The 16,586-nt window shown below is 36.9% G+C and overlaps 1 protein-coding gene across 4 annotated transcripts in view; it reads right to left on the bottom strand.

The window, feature by feature from the left end:
* Nucleotides 1-607: 607 nt before the first annotated feature.
* ATM (ATM serine/threonine kinase) overlaps nucleotides 608-16,586 on the bottom strand; it is a 77,140-nt gene continuing 61,161 nt past the window's right edge. For all 4 annotated transcript variants that reach the window (XM_075049985.1, XM_075049984.1, XM_075049983.1 and 1 more), the window contains 15 exons: nucleotides 16,196-16,413; nucleotides 15,228-15,435; nucleotides 14,160-14,273; nucleotides 13,598-13,756; nucleotides 12,367-12,505; nucleotides 11,918-12,000; nucleotides 10,478-10,618; nucleotides 9,362-9,478; nucleotides 6,688-6,837; nucleotides 5,282-5,447; nucleotides 3,877-3,963; nucleotides 3,684-3,798; nucleotides 2,048-2,111; nucleotides 1,234-1,370; nucleotides 608-1,100 (listed from right to left, as the gene is read on the bottom strand). In XM_075049985.1, coding sequence (XP_074906086.1) covers nucleotides 917-1,100; nucleotides 1,234-1,370; nucleotides 2,048-2,111; nucleotides 3,684-3,798; nucleotides 3,877-3,963; nucleotides 5,282-5,447; nucleotides 6,688-6,837; nucleotides 9,362-9,478; nucleotides 10,478-10,618; nucleotides 11,918-12,000; nucleotides 12,367-12,505; nucleotides 13,598-13,756; nucleotides 14,160-14,273; nucleotides 15,228-15,435; nucleotides 16,196-16,413 — 2,082 coding nt within the window. In that variant the 3' untranslated portion in view covers nucleotides 608-916. The remainder of the gene's footprint in view (nucleotides 1,101-1,233; nucleotides 1,371-2,047; nucleotides 2,112-3,683; nucleotides 3,799-3,876; nucleotides 3,964-5,281; nucleotides 5,448-6,687; nucleotides 6,838-9,361; nucleotides 9,479-10,477; nucleotides 10,619-11,917; nucleotides 12,001-12,366; nucleotides 12,506-13,597; nucleotides 13,757-14,159; nucleotides 14,274-15,227; nucleotides 15,436-16,195; nucleotides 16,414-16,586) is intronic.

Here is a 16,586-nt window from a genome sequence, read left to right on the forward strand (position 1 = left end):
TTATTAAATATACCAGTGAGACTGTTATTTGAGTGGATTCTCTTATTATCCATATTCATTGACTATCCAATTACAGTAGGTCTTTTTATTTCAGAAGGAACAATGTCTTCTGTAAAACTGTGTGCAATCAGAATGAAATTTTTGTGCTCAAAATACAAGTACAATGTTTATGATAGGTGTTTATTCCAGATAAAGAATGACTGTTTGCTTTAGAGGCATATCTGGTATGCTAAGCTTCATTATATAGTCAGTCTATTTCATCAAAGAATTCTGAGCTACAAAAGCTAAATATTTTAAATTGTTTTGTACTATTAAAGTAATGTTATAAAGTACCAACATAATTTCATTTACAACAGGAAAAAAAGCAGCCGTATTATACTTGGCTCAAAGTCTGTATCTATATAAAGAACTGTCCATTTAACTAAGCTAGAAAACAACCCAAGAATCCTCAGTTTGTTAAACATGAGGTTCTCTGGTTTTCTTTTACATTCACTGTAGCATTATCTTTACAGTATAACCCCCCTTTTGAAATGCACTTTAGCTAGTTATTTCATGACTCTTGTGTTTCAGACCATCCATTCTATACAGTCACTACACAAAAGTGATGAATCTCAGGCTTTAAGAATATAAAGCATCCAGTATGCCCAAGCAAAGTTTGCAGGTCACAAGGAACATCAAAGCACTCGTTGGTGTTTTATACTGTATGGTGAACATAAGTGGACCAAAAAAAAAAAAAAGTCAGTAATAGGTTATTGAGAAAAAACCAAAACCCCAAACATCCACTGAATCCTAATACGTATAAGCCTTCATGGTTACTCCTGATACAAGTTTTAATTGTGAAATACCAATGTGAAATGTTAAGACACTTGGTGCATAAAAATAGGTTTCTTCTAAAAACGTGTTGGATCCTTCCAAGTCACACCCAGGGTTTCCATCCAGGAAAGAGCTGGCTTAGATTTTTAGGGTCCATGGCCTGCTGTATGAGGAGGTTCACCTGGCCTCCCACACTAAGCACTGTTCCCTCCTCAACACCTTTCAGCTTCTCCTGAAGTCTCATCAGAACACGCTCAGCCACTTTGTTAAAACTCTGGTCATCATTGCTGGCAGAATAAAAAAAGAAAAACAGGCGCACTAGATATGGATCCTGAACAATGTGAGCAACACTGAGTAAGAAAAACATAAAGCAAGGCAACAGTGCAGTAGGCAGACAGTAAGAAAAAAAAAATCTTGCACCTGGCTTTCCTTTTACATTCCTGTGGATCAGTATTGGGTGTAGAGCTCATGTCAGCCTCATCCTCCGGTCTCTGCTGCAAATACAAAGCTTTCAAGGGGTTCATGGTCCAGTCGAAAAGAGGATCATATAGCAGCACCTACACAGTAAATAAACCTCTATTTAATTTAAACTGTTAATTACAGCTAGTTCAGTGCCCTAGCAGGAAGAGAAATACTCAGTTGGTAATGCTCATGCTAACCACAATATTAGGAGGTTTGCGGGTTTTTTTTAAATCCAATAGAATTGAGCTAAATTGCTTAGTAGACAATCCAACAATAAAACTGCATCTGGTCATTTGCAGGTATTTGTGTTGTTCACACTTGACTCAGTTTTGCCACTTAGTCCCATCTCAGCAATGAAGAGGTAAGTTTTTAATACTCTTCTAGGAACTAAATATCATTGTTAGTTTTTAATGCATAGTGTAAGCTGCTTTAAAAAATTACTTTAATTCTCCTCTTTGTGACTTATGCAAAGAGGACTTAATTCAATCAGCACTACTCATGCTAGGAATGTTGCACTATGGCTAGAAACATTTAGATACTGAAGAGGGAAAACAGCGTATGCCTGAAACGAATAGTTACCATAGAAAATGCAAGCTAGTCTTGATTTTATTGACGATTACATGAATTAACAAATCTGGCCAACACTACTACATTCAAATTCAGCAAAAAACCCCTACATGAATATTTGGTATAGTAATGCATATGAAGACAAAAACAAGAAACTGAGGATATTCTGGCAGGTTACTAGCAGAAAGAATGAAAAAATGCTTACCTCTACAATAGTCAGCAAAGCTTCTTGAGAATTTCTCATAACAGTCATTGTTTTCTCACAGCATCTAGAAAAAAATTTTACTGTATTTTTAGGTTAATTTTGGTAGAATAGAATGGTATTTTCATTATTTAAATAACAGATATTTGTACCCTTCTTAAAAGTTAATTTCTAACATTTAAGTAACCTCTTTGATATTTACATTTTGGAGGGGGGGGGGAAAAAAAAAGAAATTTAGAAATGTAAGACCAGAAGACGACTGGGTAGTTCACTGAATATATTCCCTCTGGGAAAGAGATTACCCGTTTCACCGCCTGGAATGTTTCTATATGCATAATTAACCACTGAGTTAACACTGACTGTTCAGGTATGTCACAATGGCAGCAGAACTGCTTGGCTGGATGAAAACGTGTGTGCCATATGCTCTGCAACACGTTGGAGAATCTTGGTAGGGTTCCTTAACATGAAATGAGCACAGTAGCCAGACTTCAAACTATTTCTGAAATCTCTCCAATGAGTTTAGATACAGAAGTGGTTACCTCCATTCACTCCCAAGCAAACTAAACTTGTGGAAGGAATACAAAACTTTCCTTACAGGACAGGTACTCCAGTGAAACAGGGATTAGGCCTCCTGCCTACTTCAGGATGAGAACACACCCAACAAAGTTAACTATGTTCACACCCCATCTTGAGAGGACTTCTTTATGCACTTACACCTAAACTGTTAGCTACAAGTCAATCTGGCTGAGGCAGAAACAGTTATCTGCACCAGTGCCTTTTATACTGTATTTACTTCAGCTGCAGCCAAACAATTAATGTTTTTGTGTATCAACGGACAAAAGTTTCAGACGTAACACGGAACTGTGAATTTGACAGCATCATGTTTAGAATAGAAGTGGCAGTGACTGTTCCTTCACAGGACAAAGGTATATTAGGAACTACTTATTAACGTTAATTGCTACCTTACAAAGAAAACACTATGTACTTTTTTAAAGACAAGAAATTTGGGGATTGCAAACATCATGAAGAAAGAAATGTCCTCCTTTTCAGGGCTCTCTTGGGTCATTCACAGAAGATAGGATGGAGGTTGACAGAAACTCAGCCCTTTTAGGATTCTTCTGTTTTCCAGCTCAAATCTATTGTGGGATTGACATATTGCACTTGCAAAGTAATATCAAATATATGATCCAAAAGAGGAAAAGACTGTAAATTACTTGCATAAAACTGAACAGAAATAAGAGACAGAACAAAACGGTTCAAAGAAACTTATTAGCTCCAAATATATAGTATAGCTCTGAAAGAAATACATTGTTCTGAAGGAAAAAAATCCAGCAGTCTAAATCAACGGATGAAATTTAGCTGTGGAGCCTTTGGAAGCACTGAGCCATCCCAGAATTCCACAAGAGGGTGACAATAACCCATTATTAGTGAAGAATATGAAAAGCTGAGCAACAATAATGAACTTGTATTTGGTTATATAAATAAGAGTGTATGAATTAGAGGACAGCATTTAGGTTTGGATACTATCAGCAGAAATCTGAGTCTCCTCTCAAGCATCGGAACTATTTAACATGTAACAATGTTAATGCTGAAGGTACTCTGCTGCCTCCTTACCCCTATGCAATACAGGAGCACTTACCTTCTGAAGACTCCTTCCACGCCAGTAATACCCATTCCATCCACAATGTCCCTGGTTAATCTAAATGGAACAGTCTCTGGTGTGGGAAGGATTTTACCTTGCTCAAAAGCAACCCCTAAATGAAAGGATAAGAAGTGTTTTAAAAAATGTTAAAATAAAGAAAAATTAAGGTTCTCTTGCCTGTCCTACTTACCCAGATCTATATGCACTAGTTCTGCCGTTTGTTCATCTATCAAGATATTCTGAACATGTCTGTCTCCAAGTCCAAGAATGTAGCCAACTAGAACAAAAAGGTTAAGTGCTGAATCCATATTTACATGCCATAAAAACCAGGGAAAATTTAACAAAGAGAAGATTATTAGAATCAGTGTAACACGTGCAAACAAATTAAAAGTGAGACTATTTCTTCCCCTGTGTATACATATTACTCCAGCAAAGAGCAAATGCCATTCCACAAATCCAAACTCAAAAGGTTAACTGAATACAGTTGTAAAAAGGTTATTCTCATACAGATGTGTATTGTTTCATCTACTCCACAGACTCCCTCCCATTTCTCTCTGTAGACAGGTTAACCAAACAATTTCACAGCTTTTTTTTTAAAAAAAAAGGATAAAAGCCAAGTGCACAAGAAAATTAGGGTTTATTATTACTATTTTTAAAAAAAACTTTTAACTCACAGTATCATGTAATCCAGAAAACAGGACTGCACATAATTCAGTAGGGGCAGCTCAACCATACCTAAATAGTTCCTGAGTGATTCTTGTCTAAGCCAATTTTAAAAATCTCCAGTGACACAATTTATAAGATCTTTTGTGTAAGCCTATTTCAGCACTTTACTGTCCTTAAATGTAGAAACCCTTCAAATTAAATCTCCCTTGCTGCAAATTACACCCTTTACTGTTTTGCTATTAGGTAATGGACATGGATAGCAGTAGTATTTGCTACAAAAATCTTTCATCTGAATTTTCCTGAACTGTACATCTACTTCATTTTTTCAGCAAAAAGAGGTGTATAAACAACATGCTAACATCTAAAAGAGGATCTACTGCAATGTATACAATCTACTATCAAATGCCTTCCAGAGACTCCATATAGAAGTGAGTCATCCAAAGGAAATCCACAGTCCAAGTACATATATCTCCTCATTAAGATACAAAATCAAGGTGAAAATGCCAAAGCTTAAAAAAAATTTCAGCCATGGCTAATGATGCCAGTACAAAGAAAGTAAAAGATTAAGCTTTTCAACTCAGTTAAAACATTTGAGATTAAATGAGTACATGATAAATCAAAACAACAGAATTAGGTAGAAACTTTAAAGAAACCTACCAGAACCTAAAAATACAAACCACTATATAAAAAAAAAACCAACCAGAATTTCATTCTTTTTTTCTACTGCAGAAAGGGGCAGTGGGGGAGTGGGGGGATGAATCAGAAATCTTAATTACAAAAAGAATGCTGGTGTTCTTGCTGGCAGTTTTTGCCCCCTACTGCCCCTTTTATGACATGTGACAAAAGCAGAATAACCATTACCTCTGAAATGGTACAAACTCTTTGTTTACAGAATCTAAAAAGTCCATGTTAATAATCCAATATAATACCTATAGAAGATGTGGCCACACTGCGAGTGTACGCCAATCGTTTTTCAAACCACACAGCTGGATCCAGGAATTTTTCCATGCAGAAATAACGAAACACAGGCTGAAAGTTCTCGCAGACTTTCACAAAGATGTTGTATTTCTCTTCAGAATGTTTCTTTTGTGCACCCTTTAAACAAATACAAAATGTTTTCCCCATGACTGACTGCTCCGAAAGGAAATTACCTCTTCCTTTGAAATAAATACATTCCTCCTTTCTACCCCTCTCTCCTCCATCAAATGCTGTTCTCACTCCTTTCCCTCTCTGAGCTATGAATTAATGTCTTTTTTACAGCAATCTTTAGTGCACCTATCTATCTGTTTTACTAAATTAAATTTTCATACACAACTCATGGGCTACATGTAAAAAACACACTCCCATTTCTTTGGCTCAGCATGTGTATTTTATATGCAGGTACAGGTAAGCACATCTTGTTGGGAGATACTTCCTCTTGCACTCTGTTCTGGTACCTTTGCTTATCTGACGGCTCATGTCACTGCGAGAAAGTCATTCTCACTCATTCACATGCAAAAGCTGCACAAAGCCAGATTTAAATATACTTTCATCCTGTTAGTACTATACAACTTAAAGAAATAATTTCTTGCACAATCATGGTGACATAAAGTAAAATTTGCAATTTTCTAAATGTATGGTGAGGTGGTTTGTGGAACTAAACTAAACCAGCTGAATCCACATAGCAGCTACCTACCATCAGAAGAAAGAACCTTCCCCTACTTTGATCTACTGAACCAGGTATTTTTCTGCCAGTTTACATAAAGTTAGTCTTCTTTGGCTTAGCTCCCTGTGCTGACTCACTATGGGGGGTGTAAGGTACATGGCTGTCATGGTGGAGGAGAAGCCAGACCCCTTCATACTGTCTAACAGCAATTAAGACATTACATTCATCTCAGCTGCATTCTAAAACCATATTTTTATTTTCAAGGACTAGTATTTAGAATTTTGGTTTATTCGTGAAAGTAAAATGATTTTTCCATGCAATGAGAAACATCACAAATATAACTTAAATCTGTCAGATAACCTTATACTGACACTGTTGGGTCTCTGTAATGATCACTTTGGAATTCCGATAGATTTATATTCCAGAAAAGAGTTCACAGACTTCTTGGAGATTCAGCTATATTCAAATCTTTTCTGCAACAGTCATTCATTTAGCAATTTTTGATTTTGTAAGAACTCTTCCCAGGCTGCATTCAGATTAGTTTGAAGAACTACTAATTTCATGCCACTGGTCATATTCATTATGATATACTTAGAACATAGTATATAATTCTCTATAAATATGTAAAAAACCAACCCTCTGTGTAAAAGAATGTAAGCCAGATATTTTTCTTTAATTATTTTGACTCACCATCATTATTTCCTGACACTGATAACTGGAATAATCTTTTGGCCTGTATCTCTTGTGAGCTCCCTCGTTGACATTCACAAGAAACTCCCCAATGGGAGTTGTTCCTGAGCACCACTCAAGAACACCACTTCTCTGAGAAAGGGGAACCACCTGTAAAAACAAAACCACTGCTACATGGGGAAGGGTTATACACACACAATTATGAATATGCATGCCACAGAGCGTGGGTGTATATTTGTGTTTAAAAAAAAAAAAAACAACAACAACAACAAAACCCCTCCAAACCATACAGCTTACCCCAATATATGTTCTAAATACACATATATAAAATACACTCAAGGTTTTTCTGTCAATCAAATACTTGCAAATTTCTTCCTAGACCAGAGAACCTTCTACTAGGTACTTCAATACAACTTATTGATTATACTCAATTTGCATGTTTGCGTTGGTATTCTGAATGACCTGTGATTGCCAACAGCTTGCTATGCTTGAATGGGATAATACAAGCATTGTGGAAATTTCACACAAAAAGTAAAATCTGGAACAAACATATGGTAGCTGTGTGAACATATTAGGTTTGTCTTACTCTGCTTTCCATCCTAGGGAACAGTTTCTCACTTCATAACTGGCTGTAATAGAATCATAGAATCATTTAGGTTGGAAAAGACCTTCAAGATCATCCAGTCCAACCATCAACCATGCCCACTAAACCATGTCCTGAAGTACCCCGTCGACTTGCTTTTTGAATACCTCCAGAGATGGTGACTCAGCCACTTCCCTGGGCAGCCTATTCCAATGTCTGACAACCCTCTCAGTAAAGAAATCTTTCCTAATATCTAACGTAAATCTCCCTTGCCTCAACTTGAGGCCATTTCCTCTCATCCTATCTCCAGCCACCTGACAGAAGAGACCAGCACCCACCTCACTACAACCCCCTTCAGGTAGTTGTAGACAGCGATAAGGTCTCCCCTCAGCCTCCTCTTCTCCAGACTGAACAGCCCCAGCTCCCTCAGCTGCTCCTCATAAGACTTGTGCTCCAGGCCCCTCACCAAATTGGTTGCCCTTCTCTGGACACGCTCCAGCACCTCCATGTCTTTCCTGCAGTGAGGGGCCCAAAACTGAACACAGGACTCGAGGTGCAGCCTCACCAGTGCTGAGTACAGGGGAACAACCACCTCCCTGCTCCTGTTGGCCACACTATTTCTGATACAGGCCAGGATACCATTGGCCTTCTTGGCCACCTGGGCACACTGCTGGCTCATACTCAGCTGGCTGTCAACCAGCACCCCCAGGTCTTTCTCTGCTGGGCAGCTTTCCAGCCACTCCCCCAAGCCTGTAGCGCTGCATGGGGTTGCTGCTGAGTTACCTCAACTGCTGTAGCAGTGTGCTGGTTTCAGCTGGGACAGAGGTAATTTTCTTCACAGTAGCTAGTATGGGGCTGTATTTCAGATTTGTGCTGAAAACAGTGTTGATAACAGAGGGATGTTTTCTTTCCTGCTGAGCAGTGCTTACCCAGAGCCAAGGGCTTTGCTGCTTCTCACCCCACCCCACCAGCGAGCAGGCTGGGGGGACATAAGAAGTTGGAAGGGGACACAGCTGGGACAGCTGACCCCAACTGACCCAAGGGATATTCCAGACCATATGATGCCATGCTCAGCATATAAAGGTGGGGGAAGAAGAAGGAAGGGGGGACCTTTGGAGTGATGGTGTTTGTTTTCCCTAGTAACCATTACGTGTGAAGGAGCCCTGTTTTCGTGGAGATGGCTGAACACCTGTCTGCCCATGGGAAGTGGGGAATGAATTCCTTGTTTTGCTTTGCTTGCGTGTGCGGCTTTTCCTTTAACTGTTAAACTGTCTTTACCTCATTCATTTTTGCACACATAAAAACCTGAGTCTTCACTGAAAATTAGTCAAAAAAACCTGACTCTAACTCCACCTGTGAATTCTTAAAACTATGCTAGCAATCCAGATAAGCTCCTTTAGAGATTCTGGAGTGCACATTTCTCATTTGTCAAAGACAAGAACTTTTACTTAGAGAGTACTTATTCAGAGGTCACCTTCATAGCTTTTGTTATAAACCCAAGCACATAAAAAGGAAGGAGGAGGGGAAAGTTCTTGTTCAAATACACTTTCTGCATTCACAGTAAGAATTTATTCTTGTATTTCCAATTCCAACAAAAACAGTTCTGCAATTCAAATTCTGCATGAACAGACACTAGATGGGACTTCTGGATTCAATTGTAAGGAATACTGCAAGACTAAAATTAATTCTTAATTAAGGAATATCGCAACACTAAAATGGATGAGAATTCATAAACAAGTTTGTATGTTCAAGTTTAATGACTAGCAACTTACAATTCAAGGACAGCACATGACTTAATTTCTTTTCAATTATAAGTTCATGCAAAGAAAGCTTTGAAAAGTATTTAAATATATATTTGGCATCAGAATATTTTTTAAGGATTCAGAAAAAATTAAATTGTAATAATTGTTGTAATTTTAATAATTAAATTGTATTAATTGTTTATTCCATACCTTAAAGGAGCAGTGAATATTTTAACAACACACAAATAAATACACTTTTATATTGTCTTTGGGTTAAAAAGAGGAGAATGGAGAAATATGCTTTATCGTTAGCAGTTATTCCTCTGCTGCAGCAGCTGTTTAGTGTTACCTTGTATCTTCGGATTGTTAATTTTCTCTTTCGTGTTTCAGTGTTTTGTTGGAGCAATGTATTGCACATCTGGAAAACCTGCTGCATAACAGCATCTTGTCTCAGGTCATCACGCCCCTTTAGCATAAACAGAAAAAGCAGTTAAAGAACACTTTTCAGCATCCAACTTCTTGTTCATCAACGTTAAAAAATTATTTAAAAAATTTTCACAAAACACAAGTTACTTTTCCACAATAATCACCTGTAATAAAATGTAATTAACAACTGTTTTTCTCTGCATTTGGTTTTCTAATAGTGCTCAGCTGCTTAAGCAGAACCATCATTAACTTAAAACATCACCTTTTTCTTCTTTTTTTTGACAAATGTTATTTGATTAAGGTTTCAATTGACCTACCTGCCTCACAGTACCCTTTTAAAAAAATGGATGTTTCATTCACCATATTTAGCAATCCAGCACACAGCTGAAGCAGCATCAGTTGGCGCTGCAGTTCTGATTATTGGATGCAGATCTAGTGATTTATGCTTCTCTTTAAAACTTGCAAAACTACCCGATACTTAACAGCAAAACAGAATTCTCCCAGCAGCTGCTGAATGTTTACATTCAAAGAGAGACAGAATGAAATCAATTGAGTTTAACGAGAAATAAATTTTTTGAGAGATTTGTGTTTCTATGTGCATGTTTTTGATTGTCTCTGAGTTTTAATTCTTTTTATATGGGGAAGAAAGAAAAAAGGAGGTATTTAACACAAAATGTTGATGGCTTTTACTTGCTGTACAGTCCAGGTCACTCCTTGAGGCATGACCATGCAAGATCTGGTTGTTGTCAGGTAAGCTACTGTACATTACATGCATTACTGAAAAATAGTTACAAAAATATTAAATATTATTACTTATTATTAGATATTATGATGATGATGATGATGATGTTGTTATATTACTTATTATTACTTTGTAATTTCCTTTATTAAAGCATTCCTGCACTGAGAAAACTGACACTGAACTGTGAAAAGTCTGCTCATGGTACAGAAGTGATACATGAGAAAACTGACACTAGAACTTAAAAAAAATTTCTACATGCCAAGTCTCTGAGATGTCATTACAACTGACAGAACTTACCTTTACCAGCTGCCTCCTTTCTTTACCATCTGACCCTACACAATCTATTATTTTAGGCAGATTCAGGCCTCCTGCTAACCGAAATTCTGGCTTAAAAGACCTTATTGTCACCAAATTTTCATAACATCCTGTGGGATCCACCTGAAATTATAAATTAGTTTAAAATTAATATAAATATTACCTCCATTTCACTCAGAGAAAGTGGTAATGAGTTGTTTGCAAACCTCATTAGCAGACTATATGCTAAATATTAATATAAGCATACCATCATCTACAAGGATAATACTCACAAAGGCTACAAAAATATGCTGAGCAACGGAGTGAGTTTAATTCCTCCTTGTTCACCTCATTGGTAGAGGGGACACGGTGCTGCAGACTTCCACTAAACAAGCTCTGACACAATTTCAGCCTCTCCCAACTCTAGAAAATGTTCATGTACAGCTGGGGGGCATTAGGCTTTCATTAGGTGGCAAACGAACTCAATCTACAATCCTAAAATTGTTAAAATCTACAGGATCTGTATCTTCAGCCATCCTCCATATCCTCATGCCACAAAGCAACCCTACTCAGTTAGCTCTAAGGAAATATCACTCCAGCTGTTTACATCGCAGACCTTCAACTATTTCAGATAGTTTGTACTGGAGAAGAAGAAAGGCAAAGAAACTGACTGTCGAGTCATACAAAGGACCAACACCTGGGACCAACAGGAGCCCTACAAACAAATGCTATTTAGCTTGAGTGGCAATTTCTGGCCTCTGAAGTCAAAGGGCATAATGTCCCTTGGCTTGGTTTTATTTAGCTTTATAGACATAGCCTGAGGGACTTCAACATAGGGAAGTTTGGCTTCATGAGATGTACATTTTAGGTGGCTGGCCCAAAAAGCAACTCTATACTCCTGAAACTGGTAAGTTTCCTAGGTAGAGCATGTGGTATATCTAAGAATGAGTGCACCTATACAATCAACCACTTATGCTAATGGGAATGCGTCATTCACCATTACTGAATGGTAAAGACACATAAGCTGGCCATTTAAGAACAGCTGAAGAGGCGTATCTATTAATTCTCACAACTTTCTGGACATTAAGTGCCCCCCTGAAACTCTGAGCTAGCACTTACAAAGTAAGATCCTCTCTGGGATTTAGGTAGCTTGTTACCCCCTTTGATAATGAAAGGCTAGTCAGTGGTAACAGTGGCAAAGCCATCTTCACACAATAAGCCACTATCCAGCAAATGTAAGACTTGGGGTCAAGGTCTTCTAAAGCCTAAGGAAAGCATCTCACATTGCATCTCCCATCTAACAGGAAAGTACCCCTGGTAGGCTGACCTGTAAAGAGCATGGGAATCTGATGAAGAGATATATGCCCTGGCTGCCATTATAAAAATTTGAAGTTGATTCTAAGATTTGATATCATAGTGTGTATTTATTTCAACTTCAGTCACCTTAATTTCCATGGTAGGAACAACAACATCGTCCAAGTTCTTCAGTTTAATAATTGGCTGGTCAGCTGGAATACTTATTCCTTCTGTAATTAAAAGGAATTTGTGTTTTTAAATTCAGAACTATAAACACACATCAAAGCTCACAAAACCCAGCTTACATTGCTTTTGGGACCCAAAACCTCATTGCATACGTCTGTCGAGCTGATGATGATGACCACGGGACAACTGGAGTTTTCTGGAGTTTCATACTCAAAGTCTGAACCTTACAGTGCAAGTAATTACTATGACTTTTGATCCAAACTAAGTTCTACATTTATCAAAAACAGGACACACTGCTAGCACAGTATCTCCTTTAACTAAACATCAATACTTAGAAATATACTTTTAAATCCAAGAAAATAAAATATATCTTCACTATTAAAAACAAAAATAATTTTTCCAAGACTTACTTCTTTGAGATTTCCATGGAGTAGCATCTACATTTGCTAATGTGATGTAAGCATCACAAAGTGCTTCAACGCCTCTAACCATGTGAGCTTTCCTTTTTCTTATGATACTGATTATATTGCTAGCAGCCTCCATTCTGTCCTAAAAAAACCCAACAGAATACAAATATCAGATCTTGCAAACTGCACCTCGTAAGATTAAAGATGCATCATAACATGCAGTCAAGTAAGTACAATTGAGATACATCCTATGAAAACAGAGAAAATTGCAATAATGGACAGCCTGATATGAACAAAAATAACTAGAAGAAAAGTTCTGTGTTGTCTAATCTGAGATAATGAATAAAGTAGAAAATTATTGGGGATGGAGAAGGAGCAAATCTGTCCGGGCAAAGTGCAAAAAATTCTTCAGAAAAAGGGACAGGCAGTTTTGGATGTTCTTCCACCATCTTCCTGCTTCCGTTATTTCCTTCCAACTGGAAAAAAAAGGCTGTACAGAAAAGGCAAAAATCATGCCTAACTCTGAGAGACTTAGTTGAGTTTAGCACAATCCTACTCCTAAGGGTGGGACCACAAAAGAACTACAAATCTGAGAGAAAGATGAAAAAAAGCCACATAAAAATGTGGTGAAAAATTGTATCAGTGTAGGGAGTAAGAGTGTAATGACAAACAACCATGCCAGGCCTATAGTGATGGGGGAAAGAAGGGGCATTAATCTAGATATGAGATGATTCCAAAGACAGGTTCCAACAAAAATTAAGCTGTAACATTAACATGAAGGCACAGTTCAGTATTACCTATCATCATGTCTTTTAACATATAAAGATCATATAAAGGAACAAAAGATATACCGCACAAGGCTAAATACTTACTTGGAACAGATGTTATTACTCAAAGCAGAAAAAATACACAATTCAGTACGTACTTTTAAAAATAAACCCACTCAAGTCTTTGTTGCATCTAAACTGCCTTTTACAGAATCACACATCAAGGACTCGTTAACCATGATTTGTTCCATCCCATAATTAATTCCTTCAATAATAATTACCAATGTATGTGCAAAAGGACTTTTTAAAAATTATTAAAAGTACTTTCTTCCTCCTACTCTTTCTTAACAAAAGTCAGCTGATGAGCTCTACACTAAAATACCCCTTGACTTTTTTTTTTTTTTCCATTTTTTAACAAAATGAAAAGACTGAATGTGATTAATAGAATAGAATTTTTTTGTAGTCACCACATCAAGCTGGGAGATTTCTTTCGGTGCATTTTTAATTAACTTATTTCTTCTTATTGCATCTGGTTTTGTGAGGAGTTCATCTTTGTTAGCATTTGCCAAAGCTAATATTATAAACAAAGTATGATGTGGATGATCCATTGAAATTCTAGACATTAGCTGTCAAGAAAAACAAAAAGATCCCAATATTGAAAACTGTACAGAAGAAAAAAATTACTTAATTAACACTATTAATTCTTTTGAACTTCTAAGGTTCCTAATATGAAAAACAGAGTAATACTTAGATGGTATTTCCACAACTAAAGTACATTCAAAGTACATTCCTATACCTGCATAAGACTATTCTACAACAAGAAAATCAATTAAGTAGCAAGGAAAAAAGTCTCCAATCCTCTCCCCTTCTCCCCCCACTATACTGATTTTGCATCACTCATTTTTAATACACCTATATCACCTACATAACTCATTTAGCTACAACTGCACAAAGGAAGACACATATTTTTTAGAAGTATGCACTACTAAGCCAAGCAAAATATCTTTAGATATAAAAAGCATAAATTACATTATTCAGAACTTCATGAAATCCTAAACCACCCATCCTCTTGGTTCCCATCCGAGCAGCCAGCTGGTACATCAGAGGCAAAAACTTATATGAAGGAATCTTCTCTGCATTTTTCTGTAGTAGAGAAAATTCAGTTAGAAAGCTGCACTAAACACACACACACACACACACACACAAAGCTAATAACAAAATACCAGGTAAGAGCTAGCAATTTTGGTTTTGCATTCTTTTTTAAATTGAGAGTAATCATTGCTGTGTGATCAAATAGCAATCTAGTGAGTATCATATCATCTTGGTCCCTGTGCCCTAAATTCTACAAGTGCTTCATAAGAAAACTATTTCCTATTGTATTAGAGCAGCTCTTAGATACATTGATTGAGAATTAATTTCTAGATTCTTTGTGGCAAGAGACAATCCTAATCGAAAAAAAAAAATTACAATCTAGTTTAGGACACGAAACAATTGTGTGTTAAAAATATGAGTAAAGGAACACTTTATATTTTTCAAAGTTAATTATAATAGAAAGAAAATAATTAAATTATACAGATTTCTGTTATACACAGATCATTAGGTAAGAATTAGCAGATTTCTTGCATGATTCTAGAAATGATAGAACAAGCCTGAGAATGAGAGCTTTACTGGTCCCCAGCTACTGTGTTATACAATCTCAAAGCATATCCTTTCACCTAAAAGTATGTATTATATAAAGTAGAATAACGTACTAAAGGATGTTGAAGATGGGTAGTATCCAAGGTGTGTAAAGAACAAGGTGACAACAGTGAAAGATCATGAAATATGCTTAATCATACAGACTTGTCAAATTAAAATGCTAAATTGAATTAAATTAAATTAAAATGCATTGAGAATTACAGCTCTCACTGATGAAAAATTAACTGATGAGCAATGATGACTGAAAAAAACAAGTTTTGAGGGAAATGTTAAGGAGATACATAGGAAAGTACACTGCACAGTACTATAATTCATCTTCTAGAAACAGAGGATGAGAAGGAGAAGAAAGATGGATAATTTAATGTCAAAGTATAAGGAAAAGCAACAGCAGACATATACCTTCATCATTTCATTGACTCTATCAACTCCAGAATTTTCAAGCCATAGAGAACAGAGTCGGAAGATCCACATATCATATTCTTCTCCACTTAGTAAACAGCTGATATAGTTCTCCACTGCTTTACACAAGAAACGCTTACGATCCTCAGTTAGAGCACGTATGGCACATTCATCCAGTTCAAGTTCTCGCTGAACCTTCACTGTATACCTATATGAACAGACATTATTTTTAAACAATAAATTATCTCTTAATGAACTTACAGCAAGGCCGTCCCTAGTTCTCTTACTAATTTAACATTTTTTAAACTTGTTTTGTATGTACAAGCACAGAAAAATAAACAACTGAGAAACCAAATTGTGGAAGCTATTGCTTTGGTGTATGTCCACACAGACCCACCCCTCTAAGTAAATTTTCAGTCAGTGTCTTTTTTCTTTTTAATGATTTAATCTCAATATTAGTGTAAATGTGAATATCCAGTCCAGATCATTGGTGTAAAGACTTCAGTTTCCAACAGCTGAGGTTCAATTTTATCCACTCACTTGCAATTGTTCTTACTAAATCTTTAAGAATTCTGTATTAAGATGAATTCTACTCTTTCACCAAATGTGTAATGGAGAAAAATCTCAAACTCATTTATTTCCACTCTGTAATCTTTTCCCTGTCAAATAGACTGAACAGATCCAGGGAATAAATGTGAATTCTGGCCCATGATCATCCATACTGTTTAACTGCTGTAACATTCCTTGGCTTAGCTTTGGACCACACTGTCTAGCACTCTCCTAGACCATGTTCAGGCACAGTTCAGAAACTATTTGCAACAAGCACTACAGATTTGACCACTGTTTTGTGGAGAAGGAAAAATTCAGCTGTAGAGATGTGACCCATGCTGTACCACTTGCCCAGAGAATTAGTAAAGATGGAGCCTTTAATAGCTCCATAGTAACTACCTCTCCATTTGAATGCTCACCTATTTGCCTGAAATCTACGCTGCCTGAAGAGGCCGACCTCCTCTTTGGCCTTCTTCAGTAATGCCTGCTTATTTTCAAACTCTGAAGATTTCATGTAATTCTCAATTCGCTGGTACTGGTTATCTGAGAAACGAGCCAAAGACAGGAAGGCCTTCATCTTTCCTTTCTTCAGCTCGTCACTGCTTTCTCCACTGTGGCTTGCAGCAATTTCCACAGCCTAAAAGGGAAGTTACAATAATGGTAAGACTGATAATCAGATTAATAGTGCTGTGTAATACTTGATTAAACTCTATTATCACAGAAAAACAGAATGGTTGAGGTTAGAAGGGACCTCTGGAGGTCATCTTGTCCAACCCCCCTGCTCAAGCAGGGTCATCTGCTCAAACAGGT

Source organism: Buteo buteo, chromosome 18 (assembly GCF_964188355.1).
Source record: "Buteo buteo chromosome 18, bButBut1.hap1.1, whole genome shotgun sequence".
NCBI lineage: Eukaryota > Metazoa > Chordata > Aves > Accipitriformes > Accipitridae > Buteo > Buteo buteo.